The sequence below is a fragment of the Marmota flaviventris genome, chromosome 9 (assembly GCF_047511675.1).
Source record: "Marmota flaviventris isolate mMarFla1 chromosome 9, mMarFla1.hap1, whole genome shotgun sequence".
Taxonomy (NCBI): domain Eukaryota; kingdom Metazoa; phylum Chordata; class Mammalia; order Rodentia; family Sciuridae; genus Marmota; species Marmota flaviventris.
Window position 1 is genome coordinate 46,181,799 of NC_092506.1, and position 20,619 is coordinate 46,202,417.

General features: G+C 48.9%; 1 protein-coding gene across 1 annotated transcript in view; it reads right to left on the reverse strand.

The window, feature by feature from the left end:
- The window catches only part of Otog (otogelin), a 75,990-nt gene that overhangs the window by 16,001 nt on the left and 39,370 nt on the right, over window positions 1-20,619 (reverse strand). The window contains exons 26-39 of the mRNA XM_027942266.2: window positions 20,183-20,317; window positions 19,624-19,770; window positions 19,210-19,329; window positions 17,320-17,436; window positions 16,472-16,628; window positions 12,348-12,374; window positions 9,753-9,920; window positions 9,072-9,350; window positions 6,998-7,115; window positions 6,098-6,177; window positions 3,764-5,511; window positions 2,834-3,002; window positions 2,373-2,518; window positions 1,482-1,571 (exon numbers count right to left, since the gene is read on the reverse strand). Of these exons, the coding sequence (XP_027798067.2) occupies window positions 1,482-1,571; window positions 2,373-2,518; window positions 2,834-3,002; window positions 3,764-5,511; window positions 6,098-6,177; window positions 6,998-7,115; window positions 9,072-9,350; window positions 9,753-9,920; window positions 12,348-12,374; window positions 16,472-16,628; window positions 17,320-17,436; window positions 19,210-19,329; window positions 19,624-19,770; window positions 20,183-20,317 (3,501 nt within the window). The remainder of the gene's footprint in view (window positions 1-1,481; window positions 1,572-2,372; window positions 2,519-2,833; window positions 3,003-3,763; window positions 5,512-6,097; window positions 6,178-6,997; window positions 7,116-9,071; window positions 9,351-9,752; window positions 9,921-12,347; window positions 12,375-16,471; window positions 16,629-17,319; window positions 17,437-19,209; window positions 19,330-19,623; window positions 19,771-20,182; window positions 20,318-20,619) is intronic.

Here is a 20,619-nt window from a genome sequence, read left to right on the forward strand (position 1 = left end):
AAAGCTACCTGAAACTAGCCTTGTTAAATTTAAAAGGGTTCAGGTTTTGACAAATTGCATTTTCTGAGTGGAGTTAAGTTAGAAATCAATAACAGAAAAGTTTCTGGAAAATCACAAAATATTTGGATACTAAATAAAACACTTATAAATAACTCATGGGTTAAATAAAAATCAAAGGTATATTTATGTTGAACTATAAAAAAGTATGCTGAACTAATAAAACTGAAAGCAACATAATAAAACATGTACAATACAGCTAATCAGTACTTAAAGGATAAACTGTAGCACTTCAGACTTCTGAAAAAAGAAGAGAGGTCTCAAATCAATGACCTGGGCTCCTACCTTAATAAACTAGAAAAAAAAAAAGACTAAATTAAACCCAGAGTAAGTAAAATAAATATTTGAGAAGAGCAGAAATCAATGAAATAAAAAACAAAAACTATAGAGAAAACCTATGAATCTATTCTTTGAGAAGAACAATAAATCCCTAGCCAGCTGGTTAGGGACCACCAAAGACACAATTATTAGTATCAATGTTGTGGGCACCTCCTTCACCTCCTAACAACTGCTGTCTTCTGTCTCTGTGGTTTGTTTTTCCAAAATGTCATATAGATTGCACAAAGCATATGGTGAGATGCACCCACAATCAGGATGATGGAACTGTCCTATGACATGACTGTGGTGGTAGCTATGAGACTTCAGATTGTATATTATTAAACAGAATGAATTTAATTTTTAAGAATGAAGAAATAAAAAGACTAAGCAATGAAATTCAGGGAATATTTTGCATAAGCTTTCATCACATGATAAGCCCACTGTCCCTAGCCCTATTTATGAGAGCTCTAGTGTGATGACCTCGAGTTCAGAGATCAAGAGCAGATTCCTATAGGAAGGCTGCAGGTCTTTACACAGGAATGGGGGTGGAAATCATAACTCTGAGAATGGAGACATAGACCAGCCTGCTAGGCAGTGACCTTCCTGCTCCTCTGTACTTTAGTACTGTCCTACATGTGCCTTGGAGGCTGGTATATAGTCAGTCCCTCTTGTGGAGAGGGATCCCCACTCACGGTGGGCTGACCAGGGGAGATTTAATATCAAGCTTATGAAACTTAGATTTAGGGATTCCTCACTTATATATCTCCTGAATTGTGCCCTAGTAATGTGTTTACATGGCCATATGTTTTTATAAAAATTGCAAAAGTGAGATATTTTAACAGCAATTATTTAAGGCCACCATGTCTTGCCATTTCATCATCATCTTATCACAATCCCTCCTGGTGCCCTTCCTCCCCTGACAATGGAGTGGGAACAAGCATTCTAATTAAAATAACTTCTAGATATACCTAATTTTGCTGTAATAAAAGAGTCTCTTCCTGCTCCTTGCCCCCAATTAACTAAATCTCAAGGCCCCTCCACCCTTGGATACCCTGACCCTCTATGATTGCTGCCCTGCATGGAGTTCTTGTCTTTGATACACTCACCTTCCTATTGAAGCGGTCAACTGTGATCTGATGGGCCAGGTGAGTCACATTTAGTACCACCAGACAGAATGGGGGCCAGTTCAGATGTCCCTGCAGAGAGAACCCAGCCTCCTGTTTTGAGTTTTGCTCAAAGTAAACAAGTACAGCAAGTGTGAGCACACTCACAGGGATGAACAAGGTACACGAAATCTCACAGAACATTTCTGGTTGCACCTGACCTCATGAAAATCCAGCCAAAAATAAATAAAATAAAATAAATAAGAAAAAAGCTGCCTCCTTCCGCCTGGCTCATGGGGGCATCCTGGTAGGCAATCTTCTGCAGCTGGCACCCATGATCACAGACCACACCCTCAAAGTGACCTTCCTGCTCCTCTGTACTTTAGTACTGTCCTACATGTGCCTTGGAGGCTGGTATACTGAGAATGGTGCCAGCCCCAGGAAGGGCCGAGAGTGGTGCTCTCCACTCAACTCTTTCCCATGGTCACTTGGGGAGCTATTCTGAGAGACCATTCCAAGAGATTCCTGGGAGACAGAGGAAGCTGCAGAAGAGGTATTTTCACATCTGTCCTCACCTCTGGGACCCTTTGAAACCAGCTAATGAGCGAAGCACAGTGGTGCACACCTGAAATCCCAGCTACTCGGGAGACTGAAGCAGGAGGATTGCAAATTCAAAACCAGCCTCAGCAACTTAGCAAGGCCCTAAGCAATTTGGCAAGACCCTACCTCAAAATAAAAAATAAAAATGGCTGGGGATGTGGCTCAGTGATAGAGCATCCCTGAGTTCAATTCCTGGTACAAACAAAACAAAACAACCAGCTCACTTCTCAATTGCCCCTCTAAATCTAGTTCAATTCCCAGGGTGTGTCAGGAAGGGAGGTAAGGCACAGTCACCAGGTTGGCACTTTTGCAGTCCAGGACATGGACGCTGATCATTTCGTCTGGGCTCTGGCTGAGGATGTAGATGGCCTCCTTGAACAGGGCTACATGACTCCCATCGAAGGTCACGAAGCTCAGGTCAGGGAAGACTGAGCATCGACCTGGGGGCAAGGGCAGGGGTAGGGCAGGAGGAAAATAAACAGATGCCTCCAAGGCCAAGGCCACTTAGGAAGACAGGGCAGGTGCCTGGGCCCTTTCCTAGATTATTCAGAGGCCTTAGGGTCTGGAGAGTGCCTCAGATCAAGGGTCTCACAGAGATCAGAGGTTGCAAGGGTAGGAAATCTGCCAGGTCAGGGGGTCATACTGATGACAGGCCCGTGGGAGAGGAGGCAGGGGAACACACAAATCAGGGGTAAAGGTCACTTTGGGGTAGGAGTACAAGAGGACATCGAGGCTTTGGCTGACCCATGACTCACAGGCACATTCCCAGAGGGGGCAGCAGCGGTCCCCGCCCACCCGCACTGCAAGGCCCAGGACCCCACAGCGAGGGGGTGCAGCGCTCTGAGGACAGTGCTGGGACTGGTTCACACGGATCAGCTGGCCTTCTAGGCAGATGTGGCGGATGCAGTCCTGCTCTGCAATTGGCTGGGCACAGAGTGGAGAAACAGCATGAGTGCTCATCCCAGGGGCTACAGTCCCTCCTCTCCCCCCAAATCTGCTGGAACGATGCAGGTTTCTAATAGGGCGGGGGACTTTGAAGTAAAAACTAATAGGAAATGGTGCCCTCACCCTCTACCAGTCTACCAAACTATCTGGGGTCTGGGGCTGCATATAGTGACAGATTGGGGACCAAGGGACAGATTCCCTGAAACCTCTGCATATCCGCCTGCCCTCAGGTACACAGACATACAGTCACACTAGCTCACACTCAGACACCCAAGCAAGCCTGCACATGCATGTGCATGTGTGTGGCACGTGCATACAAACACACCCATTTTCTCCCTCTTTTACATAAACATGTCTCACACGCTACAAGAACACACACACACGAGCACTCATTGGAAGTCAGACACACATGAACACAAAAGTGGGAAGACCATCTCAATGCAGGTACTCAGACACAAACACACACCTACTGGCACACCCTTGTTCTCACACCCTGGGCATCACACCAAGCCATCCAATCAGCCCCTGGGGCCCAGATGGGCAGAGTAGGACCTAGCTATGGCTTTGGGGACCTAGAGGACCTGGGGAAGTTTTCAGACACCAGCAGATTTGGGCAAGCATGAGGACCGTGACTGCATCCCGGCAGCTGGTTAAAGACGGAGGCTGCAGCTGGCCCGCAATGTACTAGTGTCCAGTCTAATGGCAGGGGGATAGAAGGCTTGGAGGGACAAGTCACTCACAACACAGGTGGCAGATGTGTTGGCCTCAGTAGTGGTTGACAAGGACTCAGCAGGACCCTGTGCAATGCTCTGGGCTGGGGCTGAGCGCCCAGACTGCTCTGTGGTGGCCTCACCAACTGGCTCCGCTTGGGGCTGGGGCCCTGCTGAGGTTCCATGGGCCTCTGTCTGCTGAGGCAGCAGAACCAGTGAGCTCTCCCGGGAGCTCGTCCTGGCTGAAACATGGCCCAATGAGTAGGATGTGGGCACTGGTGACACTGTGCCAGTCCAGAAGCCCTCAGCCTCAGTCACCAATGTGGCAAGGGTGCGGACCACAGCAGGTGTGAACTCTGTGGTCCCACCTTGGGCAGAACCATATACAGAAGTAGGCAGAGACACTTGCTTGGAAAGGATGGTCATTTTCTGTGTGGTGCTCTTTCGTGGAGCAATGGATACTGTGGAGGCCACCCCTGCAGCCATGGCCACACCTCCAGAGGTTGGGCGTTTGGCTCCCAGAAGCAGGCCTGGAGCTATGCTTGTTGTATCTTCAGCCGGGGTGAGAGGCAGTGCTGGGCTAAGTGTCAGAGCAGGTGGAGTTGTGGTTATCGTCAGAGACGTGGCCTGATGCTGAAGTGGAGGCGTGATGACAGAGCCTTTGGGGCCTGATGTGGCCACTGAGGCAGATGTGCCCACCTTGGCCAAGGGTAGGCTGGTATCAGGAGGCAGACCAGAGAGGAGCTGGGATGGCCGAGTTGACTCCAGAGACCTGGAAGCTGTGGCCCCTAGCCCTTGAGCAACTGTGGTCAGGCTGGTGGCTACTAGGGGCCCTGGGGACAGAGCTGTAGGCCTGGTAGCTGAGGTATGCTGGACTGGGCGGGGCAGGGCAGTGGGGACTAGACTTGGATGTGGGGATGCTGGCAGTCCTATGGGATGGCCATGCCCAGTCGCACCCTTCTCTGTGGATGGCACTACCTGCCTTCCTGTTGCGGCAAGAGAACTAACTGGAGTCTGCTGTGGTGCTGTGCTGGCCGTGGCCGGGGAGCTGCTGGGACTCGAAAGGGTCTGGGTCTGAATGGGCTGGGGGATCTCTGTCTTGTTTGTGACCTTAGCTAATGAGGGTGTCAACAAAGTCTTGTGGGATCCTGAGGAGGTAGGGGACATGGAGATCACTCCAGAAGAAGCCACAGGCCTGGAGGAGATACTTGCTGGCAAGGCAGGCTGTAGGGGTGTCGTCTTAATAGTCAAGGAGCCATGACCTGTGACTGTCACTGCTTTGGTCATGAGTGGGAAGCGAGGTGCAGGGGGTGACCGTGAGGAGACTGTGATGTTGGGGCTCCCTGCGAAGGTCATAGTCACCCTGGCTGTCTCCACAGCACCTGATACCATGCCAGGTGTAGGTGTCTGCAGCAAAAGGGGGAGGGTTGCAGATTCTGGGGGGTAGGAGGTGGCCAGGAGGCTGGTAGTCGCTCCCTTGCTGGCAGGGGCCTCTGTGGGGTGGGTAGAGAGGTTGGATGCAGTGAGCCCCAGTGGCTGTTGCAGAGAGGACTGGGTGGGGCTTGGGGATAGTACTGGCGCTTTACTGGCTGCCATTGGTGGGTTCAGGGCCCCGGTGAGTGGAGCTGCTGGAGTGAGAGCTGGCCTGTAGGTGGGGGCCCTGAGAGTTTCCTGAAGAAGTTGAGGTTGCTTGTCACTGGAGGTGGGTGGCACTTGCTCGAGAGGCAGAGTCTCATTGCCAAGCGCCCCTGCGGGAACCCAAATTGCAGGCTCTACACCTGAGCAGACAAGAGAAGAGGTTCGGAAGGTGAGATGACTGCAGCCCCAGGCTACCATCACTAGGCAAGACTGAAGTGTGGGCCTGGACAACTGGCACCCTAACTGATAGGGTGAGGACAGCTTCCAATGGCTGTGCCTTGACATTGGATGACTTTAGAGAAGTTATCAGACTGCCCCGACCTCAAATCCTGATCCAGAGCCAAGAGAACTAAGTCTAAGCCTGGCTGCCCCACCTACTCATTATAAGATACCAAGCTGAAGGCTGGGGTTGTGTTTTAGTAGTAGAGCACTTGCTTGGCATGTGTGAGGCACTAGGTTCGATTCTCGGCACCACATATAAATAAATTATTTAAGTAAATAAGGTCGACCCCAAGCTGGTGCTATTCCCACTCTGTGCCTTGTTTTTTTCTCTCTCTCTATAAATGGATCAAATGGGCCAGATGAGGCTCTGCCTGCTCTTTTTCCTTTGGAAGGCCCTGTGCTGACCCTGTTGATCTAGGATCCAGGGTTCTGGGCATGACTCCTCAGTAACACCCTGAGGACTGGAGGAAATCTGAGGGAGAAAGGAAAATTCAGGCCACTTACAATCCTCCAAGTAGACACATCTCTGTGTGATTTCATCCAGGACCTTGGGAGCAGGGCACACAGGGACACAGCCTTCTATCCTGAGGACAGAGCAGGGAGCAGTTTAATGGTCTAAAATATTTGTTGGTCACCCTTTCTTACCTGGATAAAACAGATCTCATCCTTCCTTAGGATACGTGTGTGTATGTGCCCAGGTTTATCATACACACTCTCACATGAACCTCCACAGAGATACTGTCACACACATGTACAGGAGCTCACATACCCAAATATATGTGCCACACACTACTACACACTCCTACCCATCAGGCTAAAAGGGAGAATGCATGCACAGGATACAGTTATGCACACACTGTGCACATGCTCACGTGTCTCCACAAAGGCACATTCTTACACAGCCTCATGTACTCCCTGCAAACCTGAAGGGTTCCAAAATATTTACACATACATATATATCTACACAGGCTCCCACAAACAATAATGTATCACCTTGTGCATGAACACAATACCCACCTACATGCAGCTCACATGTGCACAGGTGCAGCTGTGGACGGCTCATATACTCTTGGATATACAAACATACACAAGGCTCAGCTGTAAGTACATCATACACAAATAGATATACACACATTTGTGTGTCTGTTTGTATGTGTGTCACACTCAAATATAAAGATATAAAGAAACACATTTACTCTGGGGCACACATCCCCATACACACAAGAAACACTCATATACAGGCACATTTGAGTACATACATCTTAATACATGCTCATGCGCTTGCCCACAGACTACAAACAAGCCCATTCACACATGTGTATGTGTATACAAACATGTACATATATATGCTCAAAACACTTGTGCACATCTGGACTCCACACCCAGAATCCCCTGGCCCCTCACCTGGGTACATCCTGGCAGCTGGCTGCCTGTGGGTCCCGGCAGGTTTGGAAGCAGGGGCTGGCACAGGCATCGTAGCGCCACTCACAGATTGGGTAGGCAGCCCCCAGTGACTTGGCATCTAGAAAGATGAGAGTCTCTCCATTGATGGAGGCTGGGCACCAGCTCTATCAAGCACCAGAGCACAGAGGTAATCCCTGCTCAGCGCATGACCTCCCTACCCAGTGGAGGAGTCAAGTGGACTCGTGTAGGAAAAGTGAAGGGAGAAAAAGCCAAGCTAAGAGAACTATATCCATGATGCCTGGAGTCAGAGCCTGGGAATCCTAGGGATAGGGAGCTTTGAATTTGGGGTAGGCTGAGCCTGAAGGAGCCCTCATATGAGTAGGTGGATTGGGGTTTTGAGGATGGCCAAAGAGGAGGCTTGGACTCCTGATCTTTCACTAAGGCTTCCTTGTCACCCTGCTCCTCTGGCACCTTGGTTACAGGCTTGCCCTGCACCCCAGGACACAGTCACCTCCTTTATGCTCTACTCTGGCAGGGCCACTGCAGACCTCTATGAAGGTAAGAGACTCACCCTTGAGGGGTGGAGTGAGGCACTGGGGAACTCTGAGCCCAAGGCCCTGCTAGAAAATTGTCCAGCAGGTAGAGGAGGCCCTCTTCCCCAAGCTCTGCTTTCTGTATCCAGGGGCCTTCCCAAAGTAGCCTCTTAGGACCTTGTTACAGCTTGAGAGCTGCCCTTGTTGCCCAAGTAGCTGGAGCAATGATGACAATAACAATAACCAACTCTTACACAGCACTGAGCCCTACACTGAACAGTTCATACATACTTACTCATTAATCCTCCCAATAATCCTATGAAGTAGGCACTGTTATTAACCCCAGTTTATAGATGGAGAAACTGAGGCACAGATGATGGTGGGAAAATAAACTTTTCCAGGGGAGATGTTCTCAAAAGAGGCCCCTGTGGCCAGTGTTGGATAAATTAGGAAAGGCTCTGTGGCCTGTGATGACTGGGGCTTGGAGGCAGACCTGGCCCCAGACTATATTGGCACAAGCGACCAGTCTCTAAAACTGCAGTCTGAGCAGGTAGGTGTGGGCAGGCTCTGCCACAAGCTGAGGGGAGCAGCCCCACCCTGTCAGCCCGTTCTGACCCTGATCCCCACATAGCTACCAACCATGAAGAAACTGCTTTTCCAAGAGCTTGGCATTTAGGGAACATCTACTATGTGTCAAGCCCAGTGCAAAGCTCTTGGGAACCAGTCCATCCTCACAACAGCCTTCTGAGGCATATGTTCCCATTTTAGAGGTAAAGTCACAGAATGATGGAGGTTGTCCAAGTACCAAGGACCAGGGTCAGGATTAGAGCGCAGGCTGTCCAGCTTCAAAACCTGGGATCATTCTACTCTGCCTTAGTGTCTTCAAGAGGGAGACACAGCCTACTTCTGCCATCAGTCTCTATAAATTGATGAATTTGTAGAGGCTGGGGTTCATGGAGGACTCAGTGTATGACCGCTTCCTGTAAGAATGGCCCTGAGGTTTAGGCAGAGATCTACATTTTGGGAACAGACCCACCTGGCAGGGGGAGAGTACCTTAGCCTCTAGTGGAAAGACGAGGGAGCTGCCCCACCACTGCACAGGCCTCCCATGGGAGAAGTGGAGGCTGCTGGCTCCTCAGCCTGGTGCCCCAGTGGGCGGTCTCAAAGCTACAGAGCAGACATGTAACCATCCGCAGGAAACCTGAGCCATCAGCTATGTGAGCTGCCACCAGGATCATTTCTCCCCTCACTTCCACAAAGGCCATGTATTTTTAGACCATGTAATTAGCCTGTGATAGGAGGCAGGACCCAGGAAACTGGCTGGTGCCCAAGCCACACTGCTCATGGCTTCCTAGACTGGTAACATGGAGAACAGGTCACTTTCTATCCTAGGGGAGGCTGCTTATGGCCTCCCTCTGCCAGGAGGGTAAGAGTTCTGTCTATTAGGGCAATGGGAAAGGAGTAGTTGGGAAAGGGCAGGAAGAGTAGTTGAGTGAGGACCAAGGGCCAAAGCCCAAGGGTGATGGCAAGTAGACACCTACCCCAAAGGTGGAAGAGTGTGCCCCAGCGGAATGCCTCTGTGTGCTCATATAGCCGCAAGGCCAGCCCAAGGCCTGATACATAGAGGAAGAAGCCTGGCTTTGCCAGAGATTCCAGGGCCACCAGGCCCACCCGCCATGTCCCTTGATGCAGCAAGAAGGAGGCATGGTGATGGAAGGTTTCACTGCCCTGCCACTTAGCCAGCTCCACAGACCCATTGGCGGTGACATGGAAGAAGAAGTTGGGTCTGTCTGCTGCCTCCAGGGATACCACATCTGGGTCTGCACAGAGACACATGGGTAAGGTCAGCACAGAGGGGTCCAGACTGAGGGTGAGCAGGCAGCACGCTGGCACAGGTCTGCATTCGCAATTGGCTCAGGGTGGCAGTCCCCTGTGGGCTACAGGGTCCTGCTCCTCCATAGCTTCCCTGGTTCCCTCAGCCAACTACTTCTGCCTGCCAGCTGCCTCCTGTTCCCACTATCTCTGTCTGGGGGGAGGTGAAGGTTTACAGAAGTCCCTGACTACAGAGCCTCAGAAGGTAGCTGAACTGCCTCCTTCTCTCATATCCTCCCCCCTCTCTCCCTCCCTCCTTCCCTCCTTTCTCTCCTTCCCTCCCAGCCTCCCCTCCTTCAGCACCTGCCTCTCTCCCAAAAGAGCTGGACTGAGGCCAGGGTGGGACTTACCATGGGCCTTGGCCTTGTACAGAGCAGCTGTCAGCAGGAAATTCACAATGTCCCCTGGCGCCACATCTTCTGCCCTCACTAGGGCTATGTCATTGCCCACAGCCTTCATGACCACCAGGGCACCACTAGCCGCCACACTGGACAGCTGGTAGGGGCCCTTACCTAGTGCTAGAGAAAAGAGGCCAGTCATAAGCTCCAACTCCCGTCCACCCATCTCACCTACATCAGAGGCTGGGTGCCAGGGAGGGACTGTTTGTGGCCTCTTATCCCAGGCTTTGATGTCTATAAGAAGGAAGGGAGAGGAGATTCAGGCTGGAAGCCCCTGAAGGGAATTGACCCTCTACACAGTGGCTGAATCTTTCACAGAGAACCTCAGAAGAAGGATACCCCCAAAGGGTACCCAGGCCCCCAAATGTCTCTCCACGCCTATCTCACTCCTGCAACATTTCCATGTCAGTCACTTCTCTGTTCTGGGTCACCCTAAGACAAGACATCTATACCTAATCTCTGTCTATCCTCTGCCTGAGAAACAAAGACCAGGAGAGTTGGGCTCAGCAGTAGCATTCACCTATCTATTTCAAGCACATGACACTTTAGTGTCTTCAGGTTCTGTAGCTGTAGGTATAGGTTAGAGTGGGACGTGGGTTTCCTAGGTGAATGCAAGTCTCCTAACTGAGATTCCTGCCTCTGGTGTGCCCCCATGGCTACCTGAGCAACACTCCCTTCTGGGACTGGTCTGGGGCTCCCCATGCCTTCCCCCCATAGATCCAAAGAGCCCAACCCTCCCCTGCCACACATACACCTGTGCCACCCCTTCCCCTACTCCCTGGCCCCTGCCACACTGAACTTCTCTCACTCTTCCTTAAAAGAGCCATGCTCTGTCCTAGCTCGTTTCTCCATCATGCTGTTCCACCCCCACAGAGTAGTCCTCTGTTTTGTGCCTGGCATATGCCTACGCAGTCTCTAGGGACAAGCTCAAATGTCACCTCCTTGGTGAAGCTTTCCCTGCACCCTCTCCTGCAACACACAAAAGTTTTCCCTTTTTCTTTGTGCCCCACCAGCTCTATGATGAGGATCTGAACTGGGGGTCCCTGTAATCTTCCCCACCAAACAGAAGATGGGCTGTCCTATATGGTAAATGGTTAACAATTGGCTCTGGAGAAGTAAAAGTGAGTGTGAATTGTTTGCTGATTTCCATGGTGTAAATATTCTCAGCAGTGATCGATTTCAAACTACCAACTGAATGAGGAGTTAGGAACACAAACTGGGTGCCAGGGAGGCAGTGAGAGCTGCTCCAGGGATCCCTTGTGACAGGTCCCTTTACCATTGACTTCCCAGCACCCCACAGGGCCTGGGCCAGAGAAAATGTTGGTAGAAGAGTGGAGCAAGGAACGAAGAGGTGGGCGGGTGAGTAGGTGGAGGATGCTAGAAACAGCTTGTCCTTTGCCAGTTATTGCCACCCAAAATGCCACAGAAGGGAGAAATCTCTGCTCAGAGTTGTTTTGCTGAAATGTCTTGCCTGATGTCAGACAGGCCCTGCCTGTCCCAGGATTGCAATTCTTCCATTAGAGATTCATTCCTTTAGGAATTGAAGATTTGGGGCCAGTAGGATTCCCTAGGGACCAACATTTTGGTATTTTGGTCCCTAGGGACCAACATTATACCATAGTCTAGCCCTAATCTTGCAGACCCCCTAACTGGGGGTCTTTTTAAAGAGAGAGGGCAAAATTCCCCTAGCCCGTCCCCTTCCTGCCATATTCTTGTCAGGGGTTGTGTCTCAAACCAAAATCAGATAATGCAGATAAATGAGGACAAAGCCTTAGGCCTATACCCACACAGACTGGCTTGTGCAGGATGATACCTTGAGGGTTGGGAGCTTGGAAGTCAAGGTTGAACAGCACTAAGGATCAGAGGAGTATCTATCTCTGCCAAGGCCTGACCTTGGCCCAACTGAACAAAATTCAGTGCTGAAAAATACTCTGGGTAGCCCTCCCCCTGCTGCCAGGTCAGCCCCAGGATGAAATTGATCATATGGCTCTAATGCTGGATACTTAAACCTCCTTGGGTCCTTAGTTATGACCTTTGATTTTGCCCTCATTAACAATCTAGGTGTGTGAGCATATCTTGGTATCCTGAAACCTTGACTATATTTGAAGATGGATCTGACAGGCCATATGTTTTGCCCCAGGCTTCCTCAGAAAGAGCAGTTTGCATTTGCTTTTGCCAACTCAAATCTTCAGGGAACCTAAGACGACACTCCGTGGGCCTGATGAGCTACATTAGGAAGGCAGCAAAGAAGGCACATTGGTGCAAATGGGGGTTGTACTTCCTGGCAAAGCTGCCCTGGGTGAGCACAATCTCTGGGAAGCTGACTGGCCTGGGCCCACACAGGGCCTGCAGGAACCAATAGAACAGGTTCCCTGGGCATCCCTGGGCCCCGCACTATCAGGGCTATTTGCATAACAGAGTTCCTCCTGGATCTATGTAAGCTCTTCTAGGGACAGCTGCACCTCAGGATGCCAATGCTGGTGTGGTATAAGGGTACGGCTGGCAGTTCCTAGCCCTTGAGTCTCCATTTGGGGATGACGGGCTTACCTTTGTTAAAGAAGTCACAGTCATATGCTGAAAGAGAGAACAGAGACTTCTTGAGAGCTGGTTCAGAGCCTGGAACAGATAGAGTCAAGGCCCCTAGCATACCAGCCTCCCTCCTTCCCCAAGAGCCAGGCCTGGCCTGGCTTCCAAACTCCAAGATTTAGGAATGGTCTTAGATTCAGATGTCTTAAGGATAAGGAAATACAGAAGTTCCTCTATGCACCCCCAGCACAAGACTCAAAGCCTGTCACAAAGTAGGTGTTCAGCAATGGGTTGAATAAATGAATGAATGAATGCTGGCAGAAGGTTGTATTTTGTGTGGCTTTAAAGAGTAGGTTTAGAACCAAGGAGTAGGAGCTCCAGCTGGAAATATCGTGGAAGATCTCCAGAGGAGGAATGCAAGCATAAGAAAGAAGGTGGTTTTCAAAGAGCTTTGAGTGGGAAGGGGATCAAGGGCCTCCAGAGTCCCAAGCTCCTTCAGGCTCTTCTGTGTAATCTCCCTGGCTCAGAAGTACTTCCAACAATCAGTCAGGCATTCACAAGCTCCTAGCAGTGATCTTAGCACGCCCTCTAGTGGCAGAGTCTAGCACCGCAGCCTGTTCCCCTGGTGCCTCAGCCATGGATTCCTCAATCCACAAGAGTAAACTGGGACCTTGCAGGGATACCTAAAACCAGGAATAAGGTCATGAGGTATGAGCTGGGTGGACCTGGGATAAAAGTTGAGGAGGGGTCTGCTTCACACTTATGCATGGTCTGAAGACAGTCACCAACTCCACTCCACACTCCCAGCCTATGGTTAACATCTTTTGTGTGTGTGTGTGTGTGTGTGTGTGTGTGTGTTTAAGAAAGTTTAATTTTTTATTGTTGGCTGTTCAAAACATTACATAGTTATTGATATATCATATTTCACAATTTGATTCAAGTGGGTTATGAGCTCCCATTTTTACCCCATATACAGATTGCAGAATCACATCAGTTGCACATCCATTGATTTACATATTGCCATACTAGTGTCTGTTGTATTCTGCTGCCTTTCCTATCCTCTACTATCCCCCCTCCCCTCCCCTCCCCTCCCCTCTTCTCTCTCTGTCCCCTCTACTGACATTCGTTTGTCCCCCTTGTATTATTTTTCCCCTTCCCCTCACTTCCTCTTGTATGTACTTTTGTATAACTCTGAGGGTCTCCTTCCATTTCCATGCATTTTCCCTTCTCTCTTCCTTTCCCTCCCACCTCTCATCCCTGTTTAATGTTAATCTTCTTCTCATGCTCTTTGACCCTACTCTGTTCTTAGTTACTCTCCTTATATCAAAGAAGACATTTGGCATTTGTTTTTTAGGGATTGGCTAGCTTCACTTAGCATAATCTGTTCTAATGCCATCCATTTCCCTGTAAATTCTATGATTTTGTCATTTTTTAATGCAGAGTAATACTCCATTGTGTATAAATGCCACATTTTTTTTATCCATTCATCCATTGAAGGGCATCTAGGTTGGTTCCACAGTCTAGCTATTGTGAATTGTGCTGCTATGAACATCGATGTAGCAGTGTCCCTGTAGCATGCTCTTTTTAGGTCTTTAGGGAATAGACCGAGAAGGGGAGTAGCTGGGTCAAATGGTGGCTCCATTCCCAGCTTTCCAAGAAATCTCCATACTGCTTTCCAAATTGGCTGCACCAATTTGCAGTCCCACCAGCAATGTACAAGTGTACCCTTTTCCCCACATCCTCGCTGGTTAACATCTTTGACATTGCCCTCCATCAAGGGCACTCATTCAGGAAGTAACCTGCCATGTGGCAACAGGAGAGTACCAACCTCTCCTCATTTGTGAACCCTGCTCTGAATAAACATAACTTGAACTAGAAATTCTATGTCCAAGTCTCTGGTTTCAGCTATGTACCCAGTCAACAGGTGGCTCAGAAGAGTCCTTAAAAGCCAGCTATCTGGGGTCATAGCAGAGTTCAAATCCCATGTCTCTTCACTCATCAACTGAGTGTGCTGGGGCAGGTTACTTAACATCTGTCAAATTTAGTGTCCTCCTGCTATCACCTTCCAGGGTAAGGCAAAATGCTTGCCTCAGGAGCAATATTTAAGGAGAGAGGACAAAATTCCCAGTAATTAAATCGTGAAATTGTCAGAACCAAACGGAGTCACTTGTGTAAAGCTCCAACAGCAGCAACAAAATAATGCAGGAAATGAGGAAGGCATGAAAGGGGATCTCACATATACACACCTGGAAATAAGAACTACCACAAAAACCTGCCCGAACTACACCCCTGCACCAAGAACACTTCTGCAAGGACATCTGTTCTAAACTGTCTGTTCAATCTTGGACTATTGATCCTTGTTTTTAATCTTTACAGCCAAGGATTGTTTTGCTTCCAAAATATCATATAAATCTCATTTTGCCTCTAAGAACTTCCCCTTGCCACAGCCTCTTTGAATACACTCTCAGCTTACTCTGGCAGACATATTCCCACTGCAGTGCTATTCCCAAATAAACTTATTAGTCTCTGAAGAATTTTTCTCTGTGTCTTATTTAGGTTAATAAAATAAATGCTACTTTAATGCAATGGTTTTTCTACACCAAAATTAATGCAAAAGCCCATGATAAAATATCAAATTTTAAAATAAAGATGGGCTGAGCCTGAGGCAAAAGGAAAAAAGATCAATAATATTGATCCTTTGATATTTTGTTCATCAAGGATTTTTTTGCAGCCATTTTTATTTTTAAAAAAACATTGCATTAATATGTTATTTTGCTTGTTTCCTGGTGCCCCCTAAGTCTCATGCTTCAATGAGTATGTCACTCACCTCACTCTAGTCCTGGGTATCAATGAGGTAATGCACACATGGCACAGAGTGTGGCTCACAGTAGATACTATGTAAGTGTCTGTGTCCCTCTCCTTCCTGAAAGATTGCTATCAGAGAAGCAGAGGGACAGAGAGAATGCATGAAGACCCAGGGCATATGTGGTAAAGGATCTTAGAGGAAAACAGGCAAAAGAAAGAGAGGTTCAAGGCAGGTGCTTCCCATCATCCTCCTAGGGTCTTCCTACCTGAAGGACATACCAGCACCCATGTCTCCATGAAAAAAAATGACTGCAACACCCACAACAAGTGCAGAGCACTGGGTCAAATGCTTCCCATGCATTGTCTCATGTACATCCTAACAGTTGTCTCCACCCCTCTACTACAAAGAAGGAAACTCAGTGTAAGGAATGTACCTAGGCCAGCTGGCTTAGTGGAACTGGGGTCCAAACACGGATGGTCTGACTCCAGAACCTGGGTAATCACTATTGCACCCAAACACGGAGTATGCTTGTATCAGGGAGATCCATTGTGTGCAGAAATATATAACCAGTAATCAATTAATAATCATTAACTTTCCATATATTTACTTCATCTTTTAAACATTAACTTTTATAGACAATATTAAATATTGTTAATAGTTAACATTAAATATTAGTATATTATGCATTATATTTAAAATTGTTCTGTTATATATTTATACTACCACTGATATATGTGTATATATTTATGTATCAAATTATGTGTGAATACCTGTGTGCTTAAGTATTTAGAGACGTTCAATAAACTGCATTTGCACACAACCACTGCTCTGAATAAACATAACTTGTGCTGCCTCTGTGGGGATCTTGGTAGCTCAGCTGACAAAGGGCTTTTATGTTCATTATCCCTTTTGATTCTCACAATAACCCTGGTGAGGCAGGTCTAGTGCTATTTTTCAGATGAGAAAATTGAGCGCCAGAGAGGCTGGGTGGCTTGTTTGCTGTCACACAGCATGCAAATGGCAGTTCTGGGCCTGAAACCCAAGGCTCCAGACACCTCTAACAGAATGGTTAAAAGCACAGGTTTGGTACAGTCTGGGGATGACCCCTGGCTACACCACTAATCCATGTGACTTTGAGCATGTTACTTTACCTCCCTCCCTAGGCCAACTGTAACACAGGAATGCACAATCTTATTGCAAAGGGTAGGCATAAGAACTCAGTGAATAATACCCATGAAGTGGTTGGTGCCTGGCACATACTGGGTACTCAATAACACTGGCCAGGGTATTATAAGGTACCCTACTCTGTTCCCTCAGATGATGGGCCTGGGATACTCACGGCAGAGGCGGGGGGTCCGCCAGTCAACAGCCACCCCCTGCTGGCAGCACTGGTGGGCATAGGCAGACACGCTGGCACAGAAGCACTCACAGTCACCACCCCGGCTGCACCCACATGTGTCCGTCAGGCAGTTTGAATAAAACCAAGTGACATCGACCTGGGGGAGGTCAGAAGTCAAGAGGTTAGAGGACAGATCCTAAATGTCAGACCTGCATTTTTTAGTCTGCTGGCCACCAGGACAAACTCAAAAGGATCACAGAATAAATGGGTAAGCTGCCCATGTGGGGTGAGGGGTGGGGGCAGAAGGCAGCCAGCTCAGAAGGAAACAAGAACCACATGGCACACACAGACACCCACTGGAGCCCTAAGCTCTGTTCTTCTTCGGGCCCAGACTGCTGGATTCAGGGGCCAAGGAGTGGCTGAAGAACAGAGTTTGAACTGCCCATCTGGGCTGGAGCTGCTGAGGCCGGTCTGACAGCACCCCTTAAGGCCTTGGAGGGACTGCGTAGGGCTGAGCCCTGGAGCTCCTATTTCCACAAAAGGTACAGCAGGCAAGAGACAGGGCCACAGCTTGACGGGTTTGTGTCCACTCTGCAGCACAGCTTTCCAATAAGGAGGAAGAGCCAGACTGAGATGGGCTTATAGAGGGCACAGAAACTGTTTCCTAGCTGCCTCCCTGGTTGTCTGAGGAAATAGGCAGATTCATCTGAGCAGGCCAAAGGCAGGAGAATGAAAAAAATGGGTTCTAGACATGAACTGTCTTATTCAAGACATGGGGTCTGAGAGCAGAAGGGATCCTGGGAAAGTGGGAAGGGGTTCAGGAGGGATTGGGGAAGCAGTTCACTCACCACGGGGTGGCAGGTCTCAAACACCTCGCTGAGCAGGATGCCACACTCCTTCTTGGCAAACGGTTCTCGGAGAGGATTCAGGACACATGTGTCCCGGGGGTCAAGGGTGTCTGGGCACTAAGGTGCAAAGGCAGGGCTGTTGACCTCCCCACCCGCAAATGCCTACTGCCTGGTGTGGCAGAGAGACTCTAGGGTAGCTGCCATGATCCCACTTCCTGGTGTTCCTGTCCTTGTACAATCCCCTCCTCTTGAGAGTGGGAGAGACCTACTATTTGCTTCAAACCAAAAGAATATGGCAAAAGAGATGGGATGGACATGACTATGCATATAATTGCATGATTATGCTACATAAGATCACAGAGGCCATCCTGTTGGAATCTCCCCCTTGCCAGCTGTGAGGAAGCCAGCAGCCATGTTGGGACCCCTCATGGTAGGAAGTGTGGCTGGTCTCTAGGAGCTGAGCCCAGTCTCAAGCAACAGCTAGCCAAAAGCTGAAGCTCTCCATCCTGCAGTTGCTAGGAGTTGACTGCCACCCACAACCACACAGGCAGGCGAAGAAGCAGCTCTTTCCCCAGTCCAGCCTCCAGGGGAGAGTCTAGTCCTGGCCACAACTTGATTGCAGCCTTATGAGATACTGAGCAGAGAACTAAGTCACATGCCCTGTTTCCTGACCCACAGAAACTGAGATAATACCTGTGTGTTGGTTAATGCCACTAGTCCTAATAACATTGTTACCCAGCAGTAAATAACTAACACAGATTTCCCCAATGTCTGTTGACCCTCCTTCTTCAGTTCAATATTTTCACTGAAGTGCCCACCCTGGGTATGACTAAGGGTATAAGCAAGAAAGAAATATGGGACAGTGCTGGGGACAACAACAAAGCTTTTTCACCTGCTTGGATTCTCTAACATAGGGATGGGTTAGAGAATGGGTGCACTTTTCTGAAGTTGTGGGAACAGCCTTGTCCACCTCAGGATTTCACTGATCTCTAAGCCATGCCCAACTACTGCTCTTGTTCCATATACATAGGCCCATCTCCATCTACTCCTCAAAAGAAAATAAAGATCACTCAGTCCAGGAAAGGCTAATATGCAATGCTCACATCACTCTCTGCTACTGCACCCATGACAGACATAAATAATCAATCACAATCCTCCTTGCAGCTAAACTTGACACATCTTAAGATATTTTCAATGTAGTTTGCTAAGCAGCCTCTTCTGACTGATCAGCTGTCACATAAAGTGAAATCTATTCACCATCCCTCTCTGGGCCCAGCCCCCTGACTTTAAAGGATCATACAGAAGATGGTACTTACTCAAGGTCACCCAGCAAGTGGATGATCCAAGACCTGCTCTCAATTCAGTATTTGGCAGCCTCTGCCAGGCATTCCCCAAGCCTCAAGAAAACCCCTGATTTTACCCTTACCTCCCTCACAAAGGCCTTTTCTTGGATACATTCATCTCTCCAAGCATGCCTATCCTTTAACTGACAGCACCAGTCCCACTTCCTTCAGGAAACTTCTGATGTCCTCAACCTATATCCATCTCTCCTCTGAACCAGACCCAGCACCAGACACTAAAGGGCACAAGCCTTGCCTTCCCCACTAGGTGGCCACCTCTCCCAGGACAGACGCTGCCTCCTTTGTGACCACCCCAGTCTTCCACTGCAGGTTGGCCCAGGGCAAGATGGGCAACTGGAGTTGTAAGATGAGATACTGTGTGTCTTCAGGCCACAGGACAGAGTTTAGAGCTAGGGATCTGGACAGAGGCTGAGAGAGCATTCTCGGGAACAGTTCCACTTGATGTCCCTCTTCCCTGACCTGGGGCCTGGTTCAGTGTAGCCAGTGTCCATTTGAGTGACAGACACAAGCCAGTCTAGGGAGGCTTTACCTCAATTGCAGCCCAACTGCTGCCAAACTCCTGGGGGTTAGTTAACTCTAGGTTCTCTGGAGTCCTCATCTCATTGATGGTTTTTAGGTCAAAGTTCCCACAGAGGCCTGCCAGCTGACCCTGAAAGAAGAGAGGACACTACGTCAGTTGCAAGCATGCTGAGGGTGAACCATGGGCATAGGGGTCACCATGAGCCAAGGAGGTTTTCATGAACCCAATAGCAACTGCTGGGGCTTCAATTTCAAGAGGGCTGGGTCAATGTCAGAGAAGAGGTACAGAGTGAGGTGGAGCAGACAAGACAAAGGCATGCTCTTCTTGGCTCCTCAGAGAGAGACAGTTTACCCAAGGTCACCCCGAAGCTTGACTTAGTCCCAGGCAAAAGCAGACCCAGAAATGTTCTGCCCCCATGACTACCTGCCACTGAGGCCCAGCCTGGACATGCACTGTGGTTCTCTGGTCCCACAGGAGGGTGATGTGCTCCCGCGGGAAATGCACCAGTGTGAAGAACCCTGCTTGCCATGTGTGGACTTCCTGCTTCTCATCCAGAAAACTTTCAGGACTCTAAGGGGACAGAGTTGATCAGTCCTGAGGTCCAAATGCTCCCCAATGCCCAGATCAGCTAGTCCTGGCTACAAAAGCTGTATGTGTTTGTGTGTGTGTGTGTGTGTGTGTGTGTGTGTGTGTGTGTGTGTTGGTGCTGAGGTTTGGACCCAGGAACTTGAGAATGCTAAGCACATGCTCTATTACTGAGTGACACCCCTGGCCCCTGGTCCTGGCTACAATCGCTGCCCAGTGCCAGTGTCTTTCCAACTCCTCCACTTCCCTTGGGCCATGGCATGGACCTCTTTCTTCCTGGTCAAGGAATTTAGCCTGAACTCCTGGCTTGGTGGCACTTCAGTCCTTACCTTTTTTTCCCTCACCTCCCTGTAACCTGTACATTGTCTACACAACCCTCACCAGCAGCAAGCCTTACAGGATTTCCTGAGTCGTTATCAAAGATGATGAGTGAGTTCCCAACATTGATGGAAATAAATTTTCTGCAGATGATGCCAGAGCTATAGCAGTTCACATTTTCTATGATCACAGAGAAGCTGAAATCTGATGTGCTCTAGGGAGAAGAAAAATGAATCCAATAAAACCTGGGAGAGTAGAGATCCTGCTGAAAGCACAGAGCGGAAGTGGACTTTGAAGTGGTTTTCAACCCACTTCTTTTTATTAGTTATGAGATTTGGGGCAACTTATTTCAGTTCTTCAAAGCACAGTTTCATTTTTGGTGTGTTTAATGCAGTGTTTAGAAGTAGTGACTCTCCCTTATTGACTGATATAACAGGAATGAATGGAATTGGCAGGGGGGCACAAGGAAGGGGAACTGTCTTACTTACACACTTGTTGTAAACCTTTTTTGGAGGG